Genomic DNA, 22,047 nt, shown 5'->3' with positions numbered 1-22,047 from the left:
GGGGGGGGGGGGGAAATGGAACACTTCATAGTTTATGTGGGGTTTTTTTGGTTTAATTTGCACAAAGAAATGGAGGAAGGATAAATCAGAAACTGCAGCAGGTTGGTGGGAATGGAGTGAAAGACTGGAGAAGGACACTTTTCGGAGTGCATGCTTATGTCCAAAAGATTGGACTTTTGGGGACTCTGTTAATGTTCTATGGATTGAAAAAAACAAATCAATGAAGATGAGGGAAACTCCCTGAAAGTGAACTATAAACAGGAACAAATGAACTTCCCTGTATTTCAAATGCATAACAGCCACACTGAAGAGAAATAAATAGCTCATCCAAATAACATTTGAACCTGTGCTCAAACTGCTGCTTTGACCATTGACCCTCAGTCTAGAGGGTGGTCATGAATAAGATTCAATACATCTGGAGCTTAGGTTTGTTTTTCATAATGGCACAGGTGTGGCAATTCTGAAGCCCCTTTTCACATGGGATTTAGTGATAAGTAAATATATTAAGGTTGATGGAAACCAAGATTCTGACTGTTAGAGAAAAGAGATATTTTAAATATGTATTTGAGGAAGAATGGAAGAGCCCTGTGGTGTTGGATTAGAATTGAAGAAATAGATATAGACAGACAGATGTGTTAATTTATTTACATACACGTATTTCCTGGCTCTCTTTACTACAAGAACTTACAAGCAATGACACCCCAGAACTAAGGAGCATACCTACTGCCCAAATCTGGGATGCTAAATACCATTTCCTGCTCTAGGGAACCAGGGCTCCTTGGAGAAATGGCTGACTTGGGTTTGTGTGAGATGAGCCTGGAACATCTTGTGATGCCAGAAAGTAAGGAAGTGCTCAGAAAATGACATAGATCCAGGAATCAGTTTGAAGGGCCTTCTGCTGGCAAAATCTGGGGCATTTTGAAGATCAGGATAATTATAGTAATGGATTATAACCTAATGCATAAAATAAGAATCCACAAGTCCATATGGATAATAAAGAAAGAAAAAGGACTAGTATCAATAAATATAAAAGAAATGGTGGGATTAGATAACTGTCATTTGCAACCATCTTACCAAAAATTGATTTAAGTCATTGATTCCAGGTAAAAGTCACCAGTGGATGTTAAAGCTAGTGGGTGAAAGTCCAGGAAAAATGGGACACTTATACCTCAAAATATTTTCCCACAGATTACTGATTAATTACAAATAGGAGAAATGGTAATTTTCCAGTGGAGAAACCTGGTGGTCACCACCTTAAGAGATCAAAATTAACATCACCTAGAATGGGACATGTCCCTCTGGATATAATGCACCGAAGACACATCACATAGGTCACGTCCCTGCTCAAACTGCACTACCCAAATCTGATCATGACAAAACATCAGACAAACCCAAATTTTGAGTTAGTCTGTAAAACAACTGGCCCATCCCCTTCACGAGTGTCAAGAATGTCAAAGTCATGAAGGGACAAGAAGGGCTGAGGAATGGCTTCAGACTGAAAGAGACGGATGAGACACAACAACTAAATGCAGTGTGAGACCCCAGACTGGATCCTGATTGCTCTCTAGTACCTGCACCCCATTTGTGGACAGGGTTACCTGGGGGTGGCTGTCATTCCTTTCATGATTGTACAACAGTATTCCATGGATATGTGCTGAACTTAATAATATTCAGATGTAAGATACATACGGATGCTTGGTCCCAAGACAGGAATGCTTGATTTGCCTGGCTGTGTCTGGGCCAAATGAGTCCCCAGATGCCCAGGTGAGTCTCCAGATGCCCAACAGTTTTGAATCCCCCTTTGAAGGCTCAATGATCAGGAGGCTAGTTGTTGCAGACTTGGATGTAGATCGACCTGTGCGTGTGTGTGTGTGTGTGTGTGTGTGCGCATGCGTGTGCATCCCACATCAACCTTGTGAGTGCTTGCTCCCTGGAGTGGGCTGGTGCAGCTGTGCGGTGTAGTGGGTTCCCAACAAGAGAAAAGGAGGCCTGGGCCTGGTGCAGCTGCGGCACAGACAAGCAGAGGCCAGGGAGTGAGCAGATACAATATTTAATAAGCTTGCTGTGCATGCTTGAAGTTTAGCCTACCCTGGTGCTCACACCTCTCGGACAGACAAGCTGGGCCAGGGTGGACAGCCCAGGTGGATCTGGGATTCTGCCCACTCTCAGTCTGTGCTCCTCTAACTTGAATGGGCTGCTGTATCTGTGCCCCAGTAATAATGGCAGCCCATCATGCCCATCACCTTAGGAGGTGAGACTCTGGGGCCACGGCCATGCCAGGGCTAGCAAGGATTGGAGGGAGGGGGGGATCACTGTCTGGGACACAAGAGGGAGATCTGGGGGCAAGAAGGGGTGATATGGGGGATGGGCAGGAAGGTTGAGATGATGGTCTAGCGGCCAGCAGGTCCTGGGGCAAGGGTAGGGGGACAGCTCAGAGATGAACCTCTAGCAGGTAGCGCAGGCGACACTGGCTCTCTTGGTAGATGAGATATTCGCTCTGGGAGAAGGTGGAGCTGCTGAACTCTGCGCAGGGCACGGGCTGGCCCTGGGGCACTGCCACTCGCTGTCCATCCAGCTCCAGCTCGGTGTCCTTGGCTGGATCTGCAGGGCACAGCAAGGGCCATGGGTGACTCAAGGGTCACTGGTCCTTGGCTTTACCAGTAAGTTCTGCCTCCTATGCTCTCCACTTCTGCCACAGGGAACACCTGCTCATTCCCCCCCCTTGCAATCTCCAAGCCACTGCACAGGCCGGGCCTTCTGCCTGGAGTATCCTCCCCATTTCTCTGCCTGGGAAATGCCTACTTATATCTTTCAATGCTCAATGACACCTTTTCGTTGAAGCCCTCCTGGATGCCCAGGAATATGTTCAATCAGCAAATGTTTGTCGAATGACAAAGTGAATGACCATAGTGAAGAAGCCTACTGCTTTTTGTCCCTCTCCTCAGCTCCTTCCCTGCCCACCTCCTGGGCCCACCATGCCCTGAAAGCATCCTGGTCCCCTAGCTCAGCCCCAGGTCTCTATCCTCAGGCCTGTCTAGCTTTTCAGGACTCACCAGGCTCTGTGTGGCCTCGGGCAATGACACTGTCGAAGCCAGGGGGTGGCTGCTTCAAGCTGGGCTCGTCGATGGTGATGTGGTACTCTCTGCCCAGTGCCACCTCACCCAGGAACATGTAGCCAATTTGGTGGGCTCCGCAGGACATGCCAGTAACTGGGGGACACAGGGAAGAAGCTTGGCCCTCCTACCTGACTCCCTGGTCCCCTTCTGCTGCATCCTTATCTCCTCTGGCTTTGTTGACCGAGCCAAGGAAAGTGCCCACTCTTCCTGCATCCTTAAAAACACCGCTTGTCCTGGCTGTGCTCCCCCCCACCCCTTACCCCACTCTTCTGATCCCTGAGAGCAGGTATATGCAGCCCCTTCTACCCGACACCAACGTCAGCAAGGGGCTCCCAGTGACCAAATCCAGGGTGGAGGCCTTTTCTCTCTGGCCTGTTCTGTTGATTTTACCACTGGCATCCTCCACCCCCTAGCCTAGGACCCCATTGCCCTGGCTCTGCTGAGGCTACCCTCTACTCCTTCATAGGCTCTTCTGCCCTCCTGGTGGTCCCCTTGGCCTTGAGCAACCTCAGACATCCAAGAACATCAGCCCCATCCAACCTTGCTCTCTTGGATCAGTGGGTGGTGGTGGTCTCCAATGATGGGCTGGCCGGGGAGCCAGTCTGGGGAGGTCTCCTCAGTGAGGACACCTCTGGACAGAAACTTGGGGGTCATCAGAGATACTTCAACCCTGTCACACATGCTGCCCATCCCACCTCCCGCACATCCCTCTCACGGATTCTTTCTTCCCCCACCTCCACTGCCTGGGTTGTGTGCCCATCACATCTGGCCTGGGTAAGAACATGGCCTCCCTATGCTCTGGCCTCAGTCGCTCTCCCTGAGGCTGTAGCCACTGAGATGCTGCTGCTATACCAAGTCTGGTGAGGGTCCCATCACTATCTGGATAAAGCTCCCTTGATCTTCCAGGCCCCAGCCCTCCCGCCCACACAAGGCATTTGCTTGGAGCCTTATCATCAGGCTGTGCTTGGAGGTCCTGATATGGTGTGCGTAGCCTCCCAGCCTGTGTGCCACTTCCTAGTTTCTTTACCTCCAAACCTCCTCTTTCACTGCACTCCCCTCCACATCTGGCTGGCACGCTCATCCTATCTGCATCACCTGCTCCAGGAAGAGATGCTGCCTGGGGCTGTCTGACCTGTCTGTGACCACTGGCCCCTCCACGGAGTCCCCATAGGACTCAGGATGCCCCGCTGAGCACTCTCGTCAGTAGCTATTCAAGGTTTCCTCTTTTGGGCGAGCACTGGGCCTGGTCCTCCCTGGTGTCCTGCATCTGCCCAGGTGGCCCCCGGGGGTATCTCACCATAGCCCGCTGACTTGCTATTCTCTGAGGCGAAGTAGATGCCCTTGCCAACGCGGCCACCAGAATGTGGCATGATGCGAAGCCCACTGGTGAGGATGGCGGCCACCACAGCCACATTGGTGCCATGCCACAGTAGCCTCCGATTACCCAGCTTGGCGTGGGCCTGGAACCTATCTCCCTGGGGGAAAGGAGGTGGGAACAGGAAAGGTCATGCTATCCAAGCTCAGGTGCTTCTCCCTGATGCTCAGAGAGCACCACCAAGGCCAAAGGCCCCTCTGGCCAATCACATCCACTCATGTACACGTGCACAAGACCTGGGTCTGAGGGAAACTGACAAGTTGTTAAGCTGACTCACTAATGGGCACATAAACTAAGGTCATCTCCTTCAGAGTCAGATAGTGATAGGGGAGTGGGTTGGGAGGAATCTCTCTTACCTCCCCTTCTCGGTTTACTTTCCAAACATGTTGAAGAACAGGGCACCTGTAGGTGTTGCCAGTCTGTTCTAAGTAGGTATGTATTACCTGCAAGGAAAGCAGATGCTGGATGCCGAGGCCGACAGATGTGTGGACAAACCTCCACTGGTGCCCCAGTCCCAGAACTCTCTTTGGGCCCTTCAGACACAGGGAGAGAAGGCCAAGGCCAAGGCCAAGGCCAAGGGATTCCTCTGCACACCAGGAGGGCAGATGGGTAGAGGGACAGTGCTTGCTATTAGCCAGGCTCCTCTGTGGGACCTGGCCCACCTTGTACTCGGGTGCCTCGGAGTCGAGCAGCTGGAGCTGGCACTTAAGGAGCTGGTAGTCTCGGTCCAGTGGGTGTGGCACCTCCTTCACCTTCTCCTCTTCAGGGGCTGCCTGCAGGGTCTGAGCCAGCTCGATGTCTGCCAGCACCTAAAGTGATGGGCACTGGCAGCTTGTCTGTCCACTTGACTCCCAGCCTCCTCCCTCCCACATGACTGGGACCATGGTCACCCCACCTGTGCACCCCCATACCATCTATCTGCCTGGCCTTCCCCTCCCCTGTCCTTCAACCTACCCATTCAGTCCACCTATCTGGGCCTTCTTGGCCATCTGTCCTCCATCTCCCTTGCCCAGTCTCTCTGTCTGCCCCACTGCCCACCCACTTGCCAACCCTCACCAGCAGCATGTCCTTTTTGGCCTGCAGAAGCTCAGGGGAGTTGATAGATGGGGGCCGATTGCGGCCAAAGTTGTGGGGAATGACAGTGTAGAAGTGGGAGGATAGCTTCTCCAGGCTGAGGCCACCATCCGTAGGGTCTTTGAGGGCTGCCTCCAGTGCCTCCAGAGCCTCGAAGCCCTGTGCAATTTGCTGCTTGCTCAACTTCCCTAGGGGCATCTTCTTCACATCTAGGAGGTGGGGAAAGTCAGGGAGACTCAGTCTCATGGCCTTGCAGCCCCCAGGCCCCTGCAACCCTGTCCGGCCTCTCTCCCCTCACCCAGGTTCATGAGGGTCATGGCATTCTTGAACATGTCTTTGCTGAAGATGTTGGTGATGAGCTTCTGTGTAGCTGCGTCCAGGGAGCAGGGTCGCACCTGCTGAACCATGGTCCTTACTGGGCCTCCAACCATCTAGAGGTAGAGGGCACAAATGAGCAGGAGTAGCTGGGCACAGCCAGAGAAGAACCTGGCATTAAACAGAGACTGGCCAGGTTGAGACCAGAGAAGAGAGGTCTATGCCTGAGGCCACAAAGCTGGACAGTGGCAGAACACAACTGGCTGGGTCTCTCCATCTAGTCCCCTCCCTCAACGCAAGGCCCACCACCCTCCCTGGCCACTTCACCTTCACCATGGCTTCCTGGGCCTCGTCCTCTCCCCGTACTTCAATAAGCATGTACTTGCCCGGGTGGGCCACAAAATGGTCCCGATCCACCCAGCTGTTCTTGGTCTTGTCCCGAAACTTCTTCTCAAAGTCCTTTTTTGCATCCTCCAGTAACACGAAATAGCTGAGCTTTGACTGGCCCACTTCTCCCTGCAACCAACAACCTTCAGGGGTGTGCCTGCGACAGTACCCACTGTGGACATTAGTTGCCCTCTGCTGTGCCAAGAGCCCCTGGGTAGTCAGAAGTGGGGAGGGGGTGTGGTCAGCAGCTGAGTAAGTTGTGGGGACCCTGGGGGAGTAGGGGGCATGTATTGTAAAGGGAGAGGTGGGGAGGAGGTGGGCACAGGGTGGGAAGGTGGCACTCACCACACGACCCCAGCGGTTCCAGCAGGCGAAGCGGTCACCATCTTCCAGCAGCTGGATGATGTAGAATTTGTTGTTGTTGCTCCCGATGTTGGTCTGGTTCAGGGTGCAGGCGTAGTCTTCATGCACCTGGGGCCAGAGGGGGCATAGGGAAGGCAGGCTGGCTTGGGCTGCCCTTGAATGAGACAGGGTACCCAGCTGCACAATGACAGGGGTCTGATGGGGAAGGAGTCATGCTGCACTGGGGCATCGGAGGAGGCCCTGTCAGGGAAGGCTTGAGGAGGTCACGGTTCTGCCCTGGGGGACACAGACTGAGGGGACATGACTCAACCCAGGCAGTTGGGGGGAGTTCTGGGAGGACATGGCTGTGCCCTGTGTCAGGGAATCAGAGAGAGACATTGGTTCTGCCCTGGGGGGTTGACAGGGACATGACCCTGCCATGCAAGGGATCTCAGGGGACATGGCTCTGTGGGGCTGCTTTAGGGGACATAGTGAGCCCTGGGAAGACTGAGGGGTCACAGCCCTGCCTTAAGTGTGGCAGGGGGAGGCCTAAGAAGCTCAGGGGTCTGCTCTGGGGTCTGAAGAACAGACATGACCTGCCTGGATCTGATGGTATATAACCCTACATGACCTTTGGGGTCTTGAGGGAACATAGCTTACTTGGGACCTTGACCTATCAGGCCAGAACCAAGCCCCAGTGGGAAGCAGAGTAGGTCTGAGTGTATTTATACCTAGGAAGGAGTAGGCTCCAAGACTGGATGGGGCCTACAGCTTACCTGAGTCCTGGGACTGTGGCTGAGTGGGCATGCTGGATCCACTCGGACTATGTGCTTCTCCGTGGGTGCAGCTCTGAGAGCCTTGGCAGTGGAGCGGAAGCTGTCCTCCTCCTCTGCCCCCTGACGCCCCTTCTTTTTTTCAGGACCCGCATGTTGCACCGGGGGCTTGCGCTTTGGAGCCATGGCTCTTCTGGGGCACAGAGGGGTCCCTCAGGGCTTCATGGACTCTGCATTCCACCTGGCTGGCACAGCACCAGCTTGCCCCACTTTGGGTTTGCCCTTTGGTGTTCTGCCCCCAACCCCGCACCCTCAAGCCACTGTCTCCCCCTGCTTCCATTTCCCCATTCCCAGACTCAGACCAAAACCAGCTCTCTGTACCAGTCACCTTTCCCTTTTCCCATTCAGAGGGGCCAGGCCAGGACCCTGTACAGTCTGCCCGGGGTCAAGGAAGAGTGGTTCCCTATCCTCTAGCAATCCAGTATGTCCTGATGAGGGAGGGAAAGTGAAAGGAGAATCTCCTTCCTCTTGCTTCTGGGCTCCTCCTCCCTTCAGAGCACTCCCTGGGTACTGCTTGCTCCTCCCCTGTCTCAGCTGACTCAGACGGGCCTGACATGGTTGCTAGGCTGAGTCACCCAACTATGGAGGACAGTGGGCAGTAGTAGCTCCCCAGGGCCACACTCCTGGGGCCAGATGTGTCCCTCCAGAACGTGCGACCCAGGGGCCCAGAAACCATTCATTCCCAAGGGGTTCAAAAGTTCTGGGGTGCCAGTCAGGGTGTGAGATCAGTGGCCTTGAACTGCCAGAGGGCAAGGGCCAGTCCCACCCATCCCTGCCCTGCCCTGTGGAGGGCTGTGGGCTGGATCATAGGGCACTCACCTAGGAGAAAGAAGCCGTGACCTGGCGGCTAGTGGTGGCCTAGTGGCGGCCACTAGGTCTACTATCAGGACCCCCACAGCAGTTCCAGTTCTAGGGCCTTGTCTAGCAACCCTCTGTAACCTTAGGTGTGACTTGGAGAGTGATTTCCCTACAATCGCCAGAGGGTGGGGGCAGGGGCAACACAGGAGTGGGGGGTGTGGTTTTCTAGCTATCTGGCCACCAATCAAGTGAGTCAGAGGCTGGGCAGGAGGAGGCCGGCAGCCTGTCCCACGGACCCATGGACACTTGATAGGGATACAGCCAAGGCCTAAGGGACTGACGCATCCTGAGCGCCGCTTGTCTGGCCAGAAGTGCGCAGTACAAGTCTGCCGGTTGCCAATGACCTTGGACCCTGGTGCAGGCACTGCCTACCTCTTCTCGAGGCTGCCTAGATTCCCCGGGTTATCTAGTGCCAGGCTGGTTCGTTCTTGCCCCCGCCCCCGACGGGGAGGAGTCACGTTCCGAGACGTGAAACCCTGCATCTCTGACACCTCCCAGCGTTCAAGGGCCGCAAACACAGAGAAAGCCCGTCTCTTCCGACCCGCCCTTGGACGTCAGCCTGAAGCAGGGCGCACGCGCCACTGCCTTGTGCCGGAAGCGCCCGGAGAGGCTTGCTACCTACTGGAGACTGGCGCGGGAGCCTGTAGGAACTGTTGGAGGCGTGGCCACAAGCGTTTACCCTATGGGCGCTTGGGGGGCGTGGCAGAGTTTACAGAAGGACCCAATGGAGCTGTGGGAGGCGGGGCCCACCGGGCAATGGGAGCCTATCCGGGCCCGGAGTCTTGCCAGACCGCCTGGGTTTAGCAGCCACGTGAGTTCTCCGTGGCGGTCCTTACACGCAAGGTGGGCAGCATGTCGGCGGCAGCGGCGGCTCGAAAACGCGGAAGGTCGGCCTCGGGGGCCGGGGCCGGTGCAGGGGCCGGCAAGCGGCGGCGGAAGGTGAGTCTGGCTCTTCTGCAGGCCAGAGTCAGTCCCGTTACTGGGACCACCGTCATCTCCTACGGACATCCTGGCCCCCGGCCCCTCCGTGGCCCTTTTTTCGGGATTCCAGCTGGAGTCAGCTTCGTCCCTCTCTCCGCGGGCCAAATCCTGGAAGGCCTTGCACTTGAGCCGGGGGGCCACCGCCTTTCCTAGTCCCGCGGCTCTCGAGGGATCGGAAAGGGCTCTTGCACAGTGCCGGGGTGGTTGGGACCCTTGACCAACGAAAGGATTATTTAATTCTCAGGCAGATTCTGCCGGGGAGAAGGGCAAGTCCAAGGGAGGCGGCAAGATGAATGAGGAGATCTCCAGCGACTCCGAGAGTGAGAGGTGAGCTCTCTTCCACTGGGGGAAGGGGACACTGAGGCCCATGGTGTATGGAAGACTCAGTGAGTGTGGGCAGAGCTGGGCCTAGAACCCAGGTTTCCCGCCTTTTTGGCTCTTAGATCTTGGCTCTTTCCTCCAGTTCTAACCCTGATGAGTAGGTCTCATCTTGAGGAGATTGAGAAGTCTCATCTCCTTCCCTGCAGGGTCCCAATGCGAGACCAGTGAGAGTTCCCTCATTGGCAGGGACCTGAGCACAGGCTGGACTGGCTGATAAGGGAAGTGGAATGCAAGAAATGCTTGCTAGTTCTTCATCTGCTTTCCCACAATTTTACAATTGCTGCTCTCCCCGCTGACTCTCAACATACGCCAGGTACTGGCTTTACTGTTGAGAATAGAGATCAGCAGGCAGGTGAAGACAAAACGTGTTGTAATAGGATGTGTATTCTACAGCTCTGTGTTCTGGAGACAGGTGAGGGAACATTTAAATAGGGCCTGGAGAGATGAAGAGGAGTCCCTCATGTAGAGGTAGGGAGGACACTCAGGGATCAGAGAAAAGTCTAAGGCTTTTTGTATGTAAATTGTCAAATTTGTATGTAAAACTGCCAGACTGGGAGATGGAGAGGATGGAAAGGTAGGTGTTGGCTGCATCCAGATTGTGGAGGGCTTTTATTGTTTATTTATTTATTTTTCTTTTTTTTTTTTATTTATATATGAAATTTATTGTCAAATTGGTTTCCATACAACACCCAGTGCTCATCCCAAAAGGTGCCCTCCTCAATACCCATCACCCACCCTCTCCTCCCTCCCACCCCCCATCAACCCTCAGTTTGCTCTCAGTTCTCAACAGTCTCTTATGCTTTGGCTCTCTCCCACTCTAACCTCTTTTTTTTTTTTTTTCCTTCCCCTCCCCCATGGGTTCCTGTTAAGTTTCTCAGGATCCACATAAGAGTGAAACCATATGGTATCTGTCTTTCTCTGTATGGCTTATTTCACTTAGCATCACACTCTCCAGTTCCATCCACGTTGCTACAAAAGGCCATATTTCATTTTTCCTCATTGCCACGTAGTATTCCATAGTGTATATAAACCACAATTTCTTTATCCATTCATCAGTTGATGGACATTTAGGCTCTTTCCATAATTTGGCTATTGTTGAGAGTGCTGCTATGAACATTGGGGTACAAGTGCCCCTATGCATCAGTACTCCTGTGTCCCTTGGATAAATTCCTAGCAGTGCTATTGCTGGGTCATAGGGTAAGTCTATTTTTAATGTTCTGAGGAACCTCCACACTGCTTTCCAGAGCGGCTGCACCAATTTGCATTCCCACCAACAGTGCAAGAGGGTTCCCGTTTCTCCACATCCTCTCCAGCATCTATAGTCTCCTGATTTGTTCATTTTGGCCACTCTGACTGGCGTGAGGTGATACCTGAGTGGTTTTGATTTGTATTTCCCTGATAAGGAGCGACGCTGAACATCTTTTCATGTGCCTGTTGGCCATCCGGATGTCTTCTTTAGGGAAGTGTCTATTCATGTTTTCTGCCCATTTCTTCACTGGGTTATTTGCTTTTCGGGTGTGGAGTTTGGTGAGCTCTTTATAGATTTTGGGTACTAGCCCTTTGTCCGATATGTCATTTGCAAATATCTTTTCCCATTCCGTTGGTTGCCTTTTAGTTTTGTTGGTTGTTTCCTTTGCTGTGCAGAAGCTTTTTATCTTCATAAGGTCCCAGTAATTCACTTCTGCTTTTAATTCCCTTGCCTTTGGGGATGTGTCGAGTAAGAGATTGCTACGGCTGAGGTCAGAGAGGTCTTTTCCTGCTTTCTCCTCTAAGGTTTTGATGGTTTCCTGTCTCACATTCAGGTCCTTTATCCATTTTGAGTTTATTTTTGTGAATGGTGTGAGAAAGTGGTCTAGTTTCAACCTTCTGCATGTTGCTGTCCAGTTCTCCCAGCACAATTTGTTAAAGAGACTGTCTTTTTTCCATTGGATGTTCTTTCCTGCTTTGTCAAAGATGAGTTGGCCATACGTTTGTGGGTCTAGTTCTGGGGTTTCTATTCTATTCCATTGGTCTATGTGTCTGTTTTTGTGCCAATACCATGCTGTCTTGATGATGACAGCTTTGTAGTAGAGGCTAAAGTCTGGGATTGTGATGCCTCCTGCTTTGGTCTTCTTCTTCAAAATTACTTTGGCTATTCGGGGCCTTTTGTGGTTCCATATGAATTTTAGGATTGCTTGTTCTAGTTTCGAGAAGAATGCTGGTGCAATTTTGATTGGGATTGCATTGAATGTGTAGATAGCTTTGGGTAGTATTGACATTTTGACAATATTTATTCTTCCAATCCATGAGCAGGGAATGTCTTTCCATTTCTTTAAATCTTCTGCAATTACCTTCATAAGCTTTCTATAGTTTTCAGCATACAGATCCTTTACATCTTTGGTTAGATTTATTCCTAGGTATTTTATGCTTCTTGGTGCAATTGTGAATGGGATCAGTTTCTTTATTTGTCTTTCTGTTGCTTCATTGTTAGTGTATAAGAATGCAACTGATTTCTGTACATTGATTTTGTATCCTGCAACTTTGCTGAATTCATGTATCAGTTCTAGCAGACTTTTGGTGGAGTCTATCGGATTTTCCATGTATAATATCATGTCATCTGCAAAAAGCGAAAGCTTGACTTCATCTTTGCCAATTTTGATGCCTTTGATTTCCTTTTGTTGTCTGATTGCTGATGCTAGAATTTCCAGCACTATGTTAAACAACAGCGGTGAGAGTGGGCATCCCTGTCGTGTTCCTGATCTCAGGGAAAAAGCTCTCAGTTTTTCCCCGTTGAGGATGATGTTAGCTGTGGGCTTTTCATAAATGGCTTTTATGATCTTTAAGTATGTTCCTTCTATCTCGACTTTCTCAAGGGTTTTTATTAAGAAAGGGTGCTGGATTTTGTCAAAGGCCTTTTCTGCATCGATTGACAGGATCATATGGTTTTTCTCTTTTTTTTTGTTAATGTGATGCATCACGTTGATTGATTTGCGAATGTTGAACCAGCCCTGCATCCCAGGAATGAATCCCACTTGATCATGGTGAATAATTCTTTTTATATGCCGTTGAATTCGATTTGCTAGTATCTTATTGAGAATTTTGGCATCCATATTCATCAGGGATATTGGCCTGTAGTTCTCTTTTTTTACTGGGTCTCTGTCTGGTTTAGGAATCAAAGTAATACTGGCTTCATAGAATGAGTCTGGAAGTTTTCCTTCCCTTTCTATTTCTTGGAATAGCTTGAGAAGGATAGGTATTATCTCTGCTTTAAACGTCTGATAGAACTCCCCTGGGAAGCCATCTGGTCCTGGACTCTTATTTGTTGGGAGATTTTTGATAACCGATTCAATTTCTTCGCTGGTTATGGGTCTGTTCAAGCTTTCTATTTCCTCCTGATTGAGTTTTGGAAGCGTGTGGGTGTTCAGGAATTTGTCCATTTCTTCCAGGTTGTCCAATTTGTTGGCATATAATTTTTCATAGTATTCCCTGATGATTGTTTGTATCTCTGAGGGATTGGTTGTAATAATTCCATTTTCATTCATGATTTTATCTATTTGGGTCATCTCCCGTTTCTTTTTGAGAAGCCTGGCTAGAGGTTTGTCAATTTTGTTTATTTTTTCAAAAAACCAACTCTTGGTTTCGTTGATCTGCTCTACAGTTTTTTTAGATTCTATATTGTTTATTTCTGCTCTGATCTTTATTATTTCTCTTCTTCTGCTGGGTTTAGGCTGCCTTTGCTGTTCTGCTTCTATTTCCTTTAGGTGTGCTGTTAGATTTTGTATTTGGGATTTTTCTTGTTTCTTGAGATAGGCCTGGATTGCAATGTATTTTCCTCTCAGGACTGCCTTCGCTGCGTCCCAAAGCGTTTGGATTGTTGTATTTTCATTTTCATTTGTTTCCATATATTTTTTAATTTCTTCTCTAATTGCCTGGTTGACCCACTCATTCGTTAGTAGGGTATTCTTTAACCTCCATGCTTTTGGAGGTTTTCCAGACTTTTTTCTGTGGTTGATTTCAAGCTTCATAGCATTGTGGTCTGAAAGTATGCATGGTATGATTTCAATTCTTGTAAACTTATGAAGGGCTGTTTTGTGACCCAGTATATGATCTATCTTGGGAATGTTCCATGTGCACTCGAGAAGAAAGTATATTCTGTTGCTTTGGGATGCAGAGTTCTAAATATATCTGTCAAGTCCATCTGATCCAATGTCTCATTCAGGGCCCTTGTTTCTTTATTGACCGTGTGTCTAGATGATCTATCCATTTCTGTAAGTGGGGTGTTAAAGTCCCCTGCAATTACCACATTCTTATCAATAAGGTTGCTTATGTTTATGAGTAATTGTTTTATATATTTGGGCGCTCCGGTATTCGGCGCATAGACATTTATAATTGTTAGCTCTTCCTGATGGATAGACCCTGTCACTATTATATAATGTCCTTCTTCATCTCTTGTTACAGCCTTTAATTTAAAGTCTAGTTTGTCTGATATAAGTATGGCTACTCCAGCTTTCTTTTGGCTTCCAGTATCATGAGAAATAGTTCTCCATCCCCTCACTCTCAATCTAAAGGTGTCCTCAGGTCTAAAATGAGTCTCTTGTAGACAGCAAATAGATGGGTCTTGTTTTTTTATCCATTCTGATACCCTATGTCTTTTGGTTGGCGCATTTAATCCATTTACATTCAGTGTTCTTATAGAAAGATATGGGTTTAGAGTCATTGTGATGTCTGTATGTTTTATGCTTGTAGTGATGTCTCTGGTACTTTGTCTCACAGGGTCCCCCTTAGGATCTCTTGTAGGGCTGGTTTAGTGGTGACAAATTCCTTCAGTTTTTGTTTGTTTGGGAAGACCTTTATCTCTCCTTCTATTCTAAATGACAGACTTGCTGGATAAAGGATTCTCGGCTGCATATTTTTTCTGTCTAGCACACTGAAAATCTCGTGCCAATTCTTTCTGGCCTGCCAAGTTTCAAAAGAGAGATCAGTCACGAGTCTTATAGGTCTCCCTTTATATGTGAGGGCACGTTTACCCCTTGCTGCTTTCAGAATTTTCTCTTTATCCTTGTATTTTGCCAGTTTCACTATGATATGTCGTGCAGAAGATCGATTCAAGTTACGTCTGAAGGGAGTTCTCTGTGCCTCTTGGATTTCAATGCCTTTTTCCTTCCCCACTTCAGGGAAGTTCTCAGCTATTATTTCTTCAAGTACCCCTTCAGCACCTTTCCCTCTCTCTTCCTCCTCTGGGATACCAATGATGCATATATTATTTCTTTTTAGTGTATCACTTAGTTCTCTAATTTTCCCCTCATACTCCTGGATTTTTTTATCTCTCTTTTTCTCAGCTTCCTCTTTTTCCATAACTTTATCTTCTAGTTCACCTATTCTCTCCTCTGCCTCTTCAATCCGAGCCGTGGTGGTTTCCATTTTGTTATGCATTTCGTTTAAAACGTTTTTCAGCTCCTCGTGACTGTTCCTTAGTCCCTTGATCTCTGTAGCAAGAGATTCTCTGCTGTCCTTTATACTGTTTTCAAGCCCAGCGATTAATTTTATGACTATTATTCTAAATTCACTTTCTGTTATATTATTTAAATCCTTTTTGATCAGCTGTGGAGGGCTTTTAATACCTCCCTCATTCTGCGGGTGACAGGGGTGGGGCATGATGCAGGGTTTCAGAGGACGCTAGCAAAGTGTCAAGTCCTGAGCCTGTGGAATGGAGTCTGTCATATCAGGGGATGGATCCTAGAGTTGGCCTTAGAAATTCAGCTTCTAAAACTGAGTACATGTTGGCCTTAACCTGCTCACAGAGATATATATTTTCTCTCAAGGTTACTCTGGGCAGGTGTGTGTCTGGCCCTGTGCCAAATACTTTTAACGTTTAAAGAATGTGTTGTGAATGTATGAGATACAGCAGAGTTCATGAAACGCGTTTGTACTATAGGGAGCAGTGGTGAAATGATGAACCTCTGTGCGCCCACCCCTTAGGTTAGGAACTAGACCATTTGCGGAAACTTGGAAGCCCCAACTGCATTCCTGACTTGAGTTAATCATTTCTTTGGTCTCCCCTTCTTCCTCCCTCCCCTCCTTCTCCTTCTCTTCTTCATTTTTTTCATTCAGATACAATTTACATATAGTAATATGCACCTTTTTTAGCGTACAGTTTGTGAGTTAAACACATGTAGTTGTATAACAACCACCACTGTGAAGGTATAGAAGGGTTTCATCACACTCCAGAACTCCCCGCCACTCCTTTGCGGTCAGTTACTGCCCTGCCTCCAGTCCCTGCTAACTACTGTCCCTGGATTTTGCTTTTTCCAGAACATCAAATGAGTGGAATTATACAATACAATGTATATTTCCTTTGCTTTCCTTTAGAGTTCTGTCTCCTATGTGTGAACCCCTAAACAATAGACCGATTAGTTTGGGTAAATGGAGTGCAAGTTCTAACCTTGGCTGGTTAGCAGGGCAGCCACCAACCCTGTTGGCTGAAGTCTTGCTGAGCACTGAGTACTAAATGGTCTCTGTGACCTGATTTAGCTTCGGCTTCCTTGAGAGTTTCCAAGGTCCTTTCTGGGAAAGTTGTGGGCAGGGTCGTGAATGAGTCCTGGGGAACAACTGGGGCATTTGACAGGGACTAGGTATCTTTAGGCATGTGATCAGAAGGGATGGTTCCTGTGACCTACCTCTAGCTCCCAGGAGCAAGTCAAAGTAGGACTTGTCTTGAGTAAAGAGAGTGCCCTCAGCTGGGGTAGGGAGTGGGGCGTGGAAGGGAAAGCAGAAACTTCAGCACAAGGTCAAGCCAAGACCAGTTAAGCTTCACCTGGAATCCTGTCCTCAAGGTAGAGGATGGTGCTATGGCATCCATAGTGAGGTGGCATCCAAGGTGAGGATGAGGCAATGACATCCCAGCGTGTCTGCCTCTTGGGTCCTTTTTTCAGACCTGGGCTGGCTGCTCCCCTGTCTGGGGGTGGTTCTGGGATTTACCTTTTCTGCTTTTCATGTTGGATCTCCTATTCCCTGTCTCCCATGCCTTTCTCATTCTTAGTTTATCCTCTTGTTTGGGGAGCACATCCCCATCCTTAAATGAAGTGTAGAAAAGACCAATCTTGTGGCACCTTGTATATCTGATAGTAACTGGCATGGCCTTCCAGGAGTTCACATTTTCCTTCAGAATTTTGTGTGTGAGGCTCCTTTGCCTGCCTGCTTTCAGTGTTGTTGTTGAGACTTCTGAAGCCTTTTGATTCCTGACCCTTTGTATGTAACCTTTTGTCAGCAGCCTGTAGAACCTTCTCTTTCCCTCTATAATTGAGAAACTTCACAGTGATCTTCTTGGGTTTGGGGTCTCTTTTCACCCTTATGTCGGGCACTGGGTAGGTCCTTTCAATTTGGTAAGTCACCTGTTTTGGTTTTCTACATGTGTAATCGTTGGCCATGAGGGCTGGCAGGGATGGGGGCGGTTGAGTGTCGGGAAGCAGCGACGAGGCATGGTCCTAGAGGCTAGAGGAGCGGGGTGAGCCCCCTCAGAGCCAGCCCCTCCCCACCCCCAGCCTAGCTCCCAGGAGGACTGAGGAGGAAGAGGAGGAGGAGCTGGAGGAGACAGCCCAGGAAAAGAAGCTGCGCTTGGCCAAACTCTACTTGGAGCAGCTCAGGCAACAAGGTGAGCCCATGCACTGGGCCTGTGAGTTCAGGGTCTGTGCTTAAGGCTGCCTGCTGTACCTGATGGGTGACTGATGCAGGTACCTGGTGGGCTGTCAGAGCTCCTGGTGCCAGTGGCCCTGGGGGAGAATGGCTAGGAGAGTAACGGACCTCCTGGGCTGGGCCAGACCTTCAGCTTACTTTATCTCTAAGTAAAGGCAGGGGGTAGGCAGGAGGAGACCCCTCCTTTGCCCAAGGCATCCTAAACTTTCCATGGGACACAGCTTGAGTGTTTGGGGCCCAGGATGGAGATGGTGGTGGTGGGGATGGGAAGGGAGAAGTGGAGTCTCGGCCTCGGTTTACTTGGTCTGGTCTGTCCTTGCACAGAGGAGGAGAAGGCTGAGGCCCAGGCATTTGAGGAGGACCAGGTGGCAGGGCGCCTGAAGGAGGACGTGGTGAGTGTAGAGGGAAGGTGGTAGGAGAGAAGGGTGGGGCTGGCCCTGCTCCTGGGAGCTCACCCTTTCCTCTCTGTGCAGCTCGAGCAGAGAGGCAGGCTGCAGAAGTCGGTGGCAAAGGAGGTGAGTGGGCAAGGCACTTTGGTGTAAGTAAGCCTGGGGACTCAGGCTGTGGGGGTCTTTCTTTGCTCTGGAACATGGTGAGCACTAAGGCAGACAGGACGGACCAGATAAGGGTCTGATCCTTGCAGTTCTGTGTCCACTTTGCCTTCTGGTCAGGGTGGTGGGAAAGGATGGCGCGCGCGCGCGTGTGTGTGTGTGTGTGTGTGTGTGTGTGTGTGTGTGTCTGTGTGTGTGTGTCGGGGCCTTCCTGCCCCGTCGCAGTGACCCAGCCCTGCCCACCAGATTCAGGCCCCAGCCCCGGCTGACATCCAAGTCTTGCGGGGGCACCAGCTCTCCATCACATGCGTGGTCATCACCCCTGACGACTCAGCCATCTTCTCTGCTGCCAAAGACTGCACCATTATCAAGTGTGAGTGAGCAGCTGGGTGGGGGTACGGCCTCACCAGGGGTCTTTGGGGAGGGCTAGTCTGCAGAGGAGGGAGTAATCAGGGCAGACCGAGGCCTCATGGGGAAAGCTTCTGGAGGAAGTTTGCTCCTGAAGAAGTGTTTTCTGTGGGCGCCTGGGTGGCTCAGTCGGTTGAGCATCCAACTTCGGCCCAGGTCGTGATCCCGTGCTTCCTGGGTTCGAGAACTGCGTCGGACTCTGTGCTGACAGCTTGGAGCCTGGAGCCTACTTCAGATTCTGTGTTTCCCTCTTTCTCTGCCCCTCCCCCAGTCTGTCTATTGGTCTCCCAAAAGTGAATAAACATTAAAAAAAAAAAAACGAAGTGTTTTCTGGATGACAATGGATGCTTCTGCCCAGGAGTGGTGCTAGTGACTCTGTGTTGCTGTCACTGGGGATGATGAGGCAGGATAATGATTGAATGAGGAGTGATGCTGCAGGTGGGCAGCTGGAGGGTACCTGAGGCCCTGTGCAGTCTTGGGATTGCATTCCTGGTCCTCCTGGGTCTCCCCTTTGACAGCGGAGTACTTTCCTCAGGAGAAACCAGAAGAACGCACACCCTTGGTCCCAAAGCTCCATCCTGTCCTTTTCTTTGGGGCTTTGTGGCTGCTTTTTGGCATTATTGTCACCATTTAACAGATGAGGAAATTGAGGGGACTTGTGCAGGGTCTCACAGTGGCTGAGCCAGATCTTTGGCCCTGCGGCCACGACCTTATCCACAGCCCCAGACTGCCCTTGAGGGGGTTGCCAGCCAGTCCTCTCCTCCGTCACAGTAGCCTCTCTCTTTCCTGGTGTTAGGGAGTGTTGAGAGCAGACGGAAGCTTCATGTGATCCCACGAGCCAAGAAGGGTGTGGAGGGGCAGCCCCCCGGCCACGGCAGCCACATCCTCTGCATGGCCATCTCCTCTGATGGCAAGTACCTTGTAAGGCAGGGTTGGCCCTGGGAGTGGGTGAGAGGCCCGGGCACACATCGGGTGCCTGGGGCCATTGTCATCATCTCCACAGGCCTCGGGTGACCGCAGCAAGCTCATTTTCATTTGGGAGGCCCAGAGCTGCCGGCACCTGTACACTTTCACGGGACACCGGGACGCTGTGTCGGTAGGAACTATGGATGTTTGGCGGTGCTTGGGTGATGGGGTGAATGAGGCAGGGGGTCTTTGAGGTCAGAGAACCTGTACTTCTGTGCAGTCGGTGGCACTGTAAAGGACATAAAGGGGTGAAGGGATAGGGAAGAGCTGGGAGAGGCTAAGTGGGCTTGCCTAAGAAGCAGGGAGCCCTCTGAGAAGTCTGCAGCTGCTTGATGGCTAGGGAGTGTGCCCTGACTCCTGTGCTTTGTGACCTGCTTTTCGGGAAGTCCTCCCTGGGCCTGACCCGTCTCGCCTGCCGTAGTCCAGGTCCCCTTTCACCTGCTCTCTGTGTACCCTTAGGGGCTGGCCTTCCGCAGAGGCACCCACCAGCTCTACAGCACGTCCCACGACCGCTCTGTGAAGGTGTGGAATGTGGCGGAGAACTCCTATGTGGAGACACTGTGAGTGTGTGCGGGGAGAGGGTGTGCGGATGTGTGTGCTTGTTCATGTGTGACCCATCCTGCCTCTGCCCCCCTCCAGCTTTGGGCACCAGGACGCCGTGGCCGCGCTGGATGCCCTGAGCAGGGAGTGCTGCGTGACGGCCGGGGGCCGAGACGGGACGGTGCGTGTGTGGAAGATCCCGGAGGAGTCCCAGCTTGTCTTCTATGGCCATCAGTGAGGCGATCCGCTGGGCCGGGTTGGGAAGGGTGTTGGGGAGAGGGGCCATGCCCCTTACTGCTCCTTTTGTCAGGGGCTCCATCGACAGCATCCAGCTCATCAATGAGGAGCACATGGTGTCGGGTGCAGATGATGGGTAAGAACTGCCTTTTGGATGTCTCGTGCCACTGCCACTGCTCCTGGACTTGCCTCCTGGAATCCCCCTGTGCGGCTGGTGTGATTCCTTTCCGCTGAGTGGCCTTTCTGCCCTACCCCAGCCCCTCATGATCATATTCTCCGTTCGCAGCTCTGTGGCCTTGTGGGGCCTCTCTAAGAAGCGGCCACTTGCCCTGCAGCGTGAGGCCCATGGGCTGCGGGGGGAGCCAGGCCTGGAGCAGCCCTTCTGGGTGTCATCGGTGGCAGCCCTTCTCAACACGGACCTTGTGGCTACAGGTGGGTGCTCTTTGAGGCAGGGAGGAGGGGGTTGCAGGGTGGGCTGGCGTGGGGGTGCCCACTGTCTCCCTGTCTCCCACAGGCTCCCACAGCTCTCGCGTGCGGCTCTGGCAGTGTGGGGAGGGCTTCCGACGGCTTGACCCTCTCTGTGACATTCCCTTGGTGAGTGGGGCTCTAGTGCCCAGCCTGTCTTTGCCACAGTCCCGAGGCCCAGGAGCTCGTGGCCCCTGGAATTAGACCCTTACTGTATTTTCCTACCTGAATGGAGGCTCCTCAGGTCAGGGCCAGCTCTGACTTCTCTTTTTTATAGTCCCAGCTCCTAGCATAGGACCTGACAGGAACCCTCCCTCCTTTTTCCTCTTCCTTCTTCCCTTCCTCCCCTTTCCCCTTTTCTACTCCCTACCTTGTCCTGGGTGCAGGGGAACAAGGCAGGGACAAGGCAGGGAACATTGTGTGCAGAGCCATGGAGGGCCTGGTGCTGTGATGGGTTCTGTGAGGCTGGTGCCAGATTGACACCGGTCTAGGGCTTGTGAACGTGTGGCACCCTAAGGGACAGTGGCAGGATGGTCAGCGACATCTGGTGACAGTGAAGGGCTTGGTGATGGTCATGGGGTCTCTAGGATCCCACAGCCAGGAGCTAAGCCCTGGGCTACCCCTGACACCCGACGTACTTGGCATACACTGTCTCCTTAAATCCTCACAAATATCACTGTGCGGCTGCTGCTCTGTTATCATCCACCTCACAGGTATGGAGGCTGAGGCCCTGACAGGTCAAGGGCTGGTCTGGGTGCAGGAGGCAGAGCAGGGATTTAACCTGGCCTGCTGAGGCCAAGCCCTTGGCAGTGAGGCTGGGGCTGTGGTGTTGGGGGAATCTGTTCTCACATCTTCCCATGTCTCTCCCTCTTCTCAGGTGGGCTTCATCAATAGCCTCAAGTTCTCCACCTCTGGGGATTTCCTGGTGGCTGGGGTGGGGCAGGAGCACAGGTATGAGGCATCCTTGGAGGGGTGAGGGTGGTGAGGCTGGGCTACCTGGTGGGACTGGGGGTGGTGGGGGCTGGGCCTGGCCTCAGCTGCTCCTTTCGTTTTGTCTTCTGCAGGCTTGGCCGCTGGTGGCGCATCAAAGAGGCTCGGAACTCCGTCTGCATCATCCCCCTCCGCAGGGCCCCCAGGCCCCCCACTGCCGGCTCCTGACTCCTCTCCACTTTATTTAAGTCCTTCCCAGGCCAGGCCCTGCCCTCTTTGTATTAAAAGCCTCCTCTTTGGGGCCTTGTCTCTTGCAGCTTCTTGGGCGGGGACAGCGGGTGATGGTGGCACTGTGGCTTGGAAAAGGCCAGGGAGGGACAGGGCTCCCACAGTCTCCATTCTGCCCCTCTGGTGGCAGAGAGCTTTTTATCCTTTTCTATGGAACTTGGGGATGGAGACCTCAGAAAGCCCCTGGTCCCTAAGTATCCTCTGTGACCTTATTAGGCCAGGTCTCTACCCACTGCTCTGGGCTGGTAGGTGTCAGAAGCTGACCTCTCAGCCAGGAAGCCATGGCTGTCCAATTATGTGTTGGGGCTGGCTGTGGAGTCTGAGAACTG

The 22,047-nt window shown here is 51.5% G+C and overlaps 2 protein-coding genes across 7 annotated transcripts; one reads left to right on the top strand and one right to left on the bottom strand.

Moving 5' to 3' along the window:
• Window positions 1–2,031: 2,031 nt before the first annotated feature.
• Window positions 2,032–8,770, bottom strand: PARP3 (poly(ADP-ribose) polymerase family member 3). Of its 6 annotated transcripts, none has more exons than XM_040445535.1 (11): window positions 8,673–8,691; window positions 7,386–7,575; window positions 6,613–6,738; window positions 6,208–6,396; window positions 5,864–5,996; window positions 5,548–5,774; window positions 5,154–5,300; window positions 4,848–4,934; window positions 4,414–4,591; window positions 3,054–3,209; window positions 2,032–2,601 (listed from the first exon to the last, which is right to left on the bottom strand). In XM_040445535.1, exons 2-11 carry the CDS (start codon window positions 7,566–7,568, stop codon window positions 2,432–2,434), a joined length of 1,596 nt encoding a protein of 531 aa, XP_040301469.1. In that variant the 5' UTR covers window positions 7,569–7,575; window positions 8,673–8,691; the 3' UTR covers window positions 2,032–2,431. The 6 variants fall into 6 exon arrangements, with proteins under 6 accessions (XP_040301469.1, XP_040301470.1, XP_040301472.1 ...); XM_040445536.1 differs by lacking the exon at window positions 8,673–8,691 and adding an exon at window positions 8,262–8,595 and having other exon boundaries at window positions 7,386–7,627; XM_040445538.1 differs by lacking the exon at window positions 8,673–8,691 and adding an exon at window positions 8,262–8,595 and having other exon boundaries at window positions 7,386–7,623.
• A 293-nt stretch (window positions 8,771–9,063) lies between these two features.
• On the top strand, window positions 9,064–21,733 carry RRP9 (ribosomal RNA processing 9, U3 small nucleolar RNA binding protein). The gene is made up of 15 exons (XM_040445542.1): window positions 9,064–9,239; window positions 9,520–9,608; window positions 17,183–17,292; window positions 17,658–17,725; window positions 17,807–17,848; window positions 18,131–18,257; window positions 19,089–19,213; window positions 19,296–19,388; window positions 19,718–19,818; window positions 19,898–20,032; window positions 20,109–20,171; window positions 20,322–20,467; window positions 20,550–20,629; window positions 21,378–21,451; window positions 21,565–21,733. Exons 1-15 carry the CDS (start codon window positions 9,153–9,155, stop codon window positions 21,656–21,658), a joined length of 1,434 nt encoding a protein of 477 aa, XP_040301476.1. The 5' UTR covers window positions 9,064–9,152; the 3' UTR covers window positions 21,659–21,733.
• Window positions 21,734–22,047: the final 314 nt, after the last annotated feature.

The sequence above is a fragment of the Herpailurus yagouaroundi genome, unplaced genomic scaffold (genome assembly GCF_014898765.1).
Source record: "Herpailurus yagouaroundi ecotype Mexico unplaced genomic scaffold, PumYag 193, whole genome shotgun sequence".
Lineage (NCBI taxonomy): Eukaryota > Metazoa > Chordata > Mammalia > Carnivora > Felidae > Herpailurus > Herpailurus yagouaroundi.
This window is presented reverse-complemented; position numbering and strand designations above follow the sequence as displayed.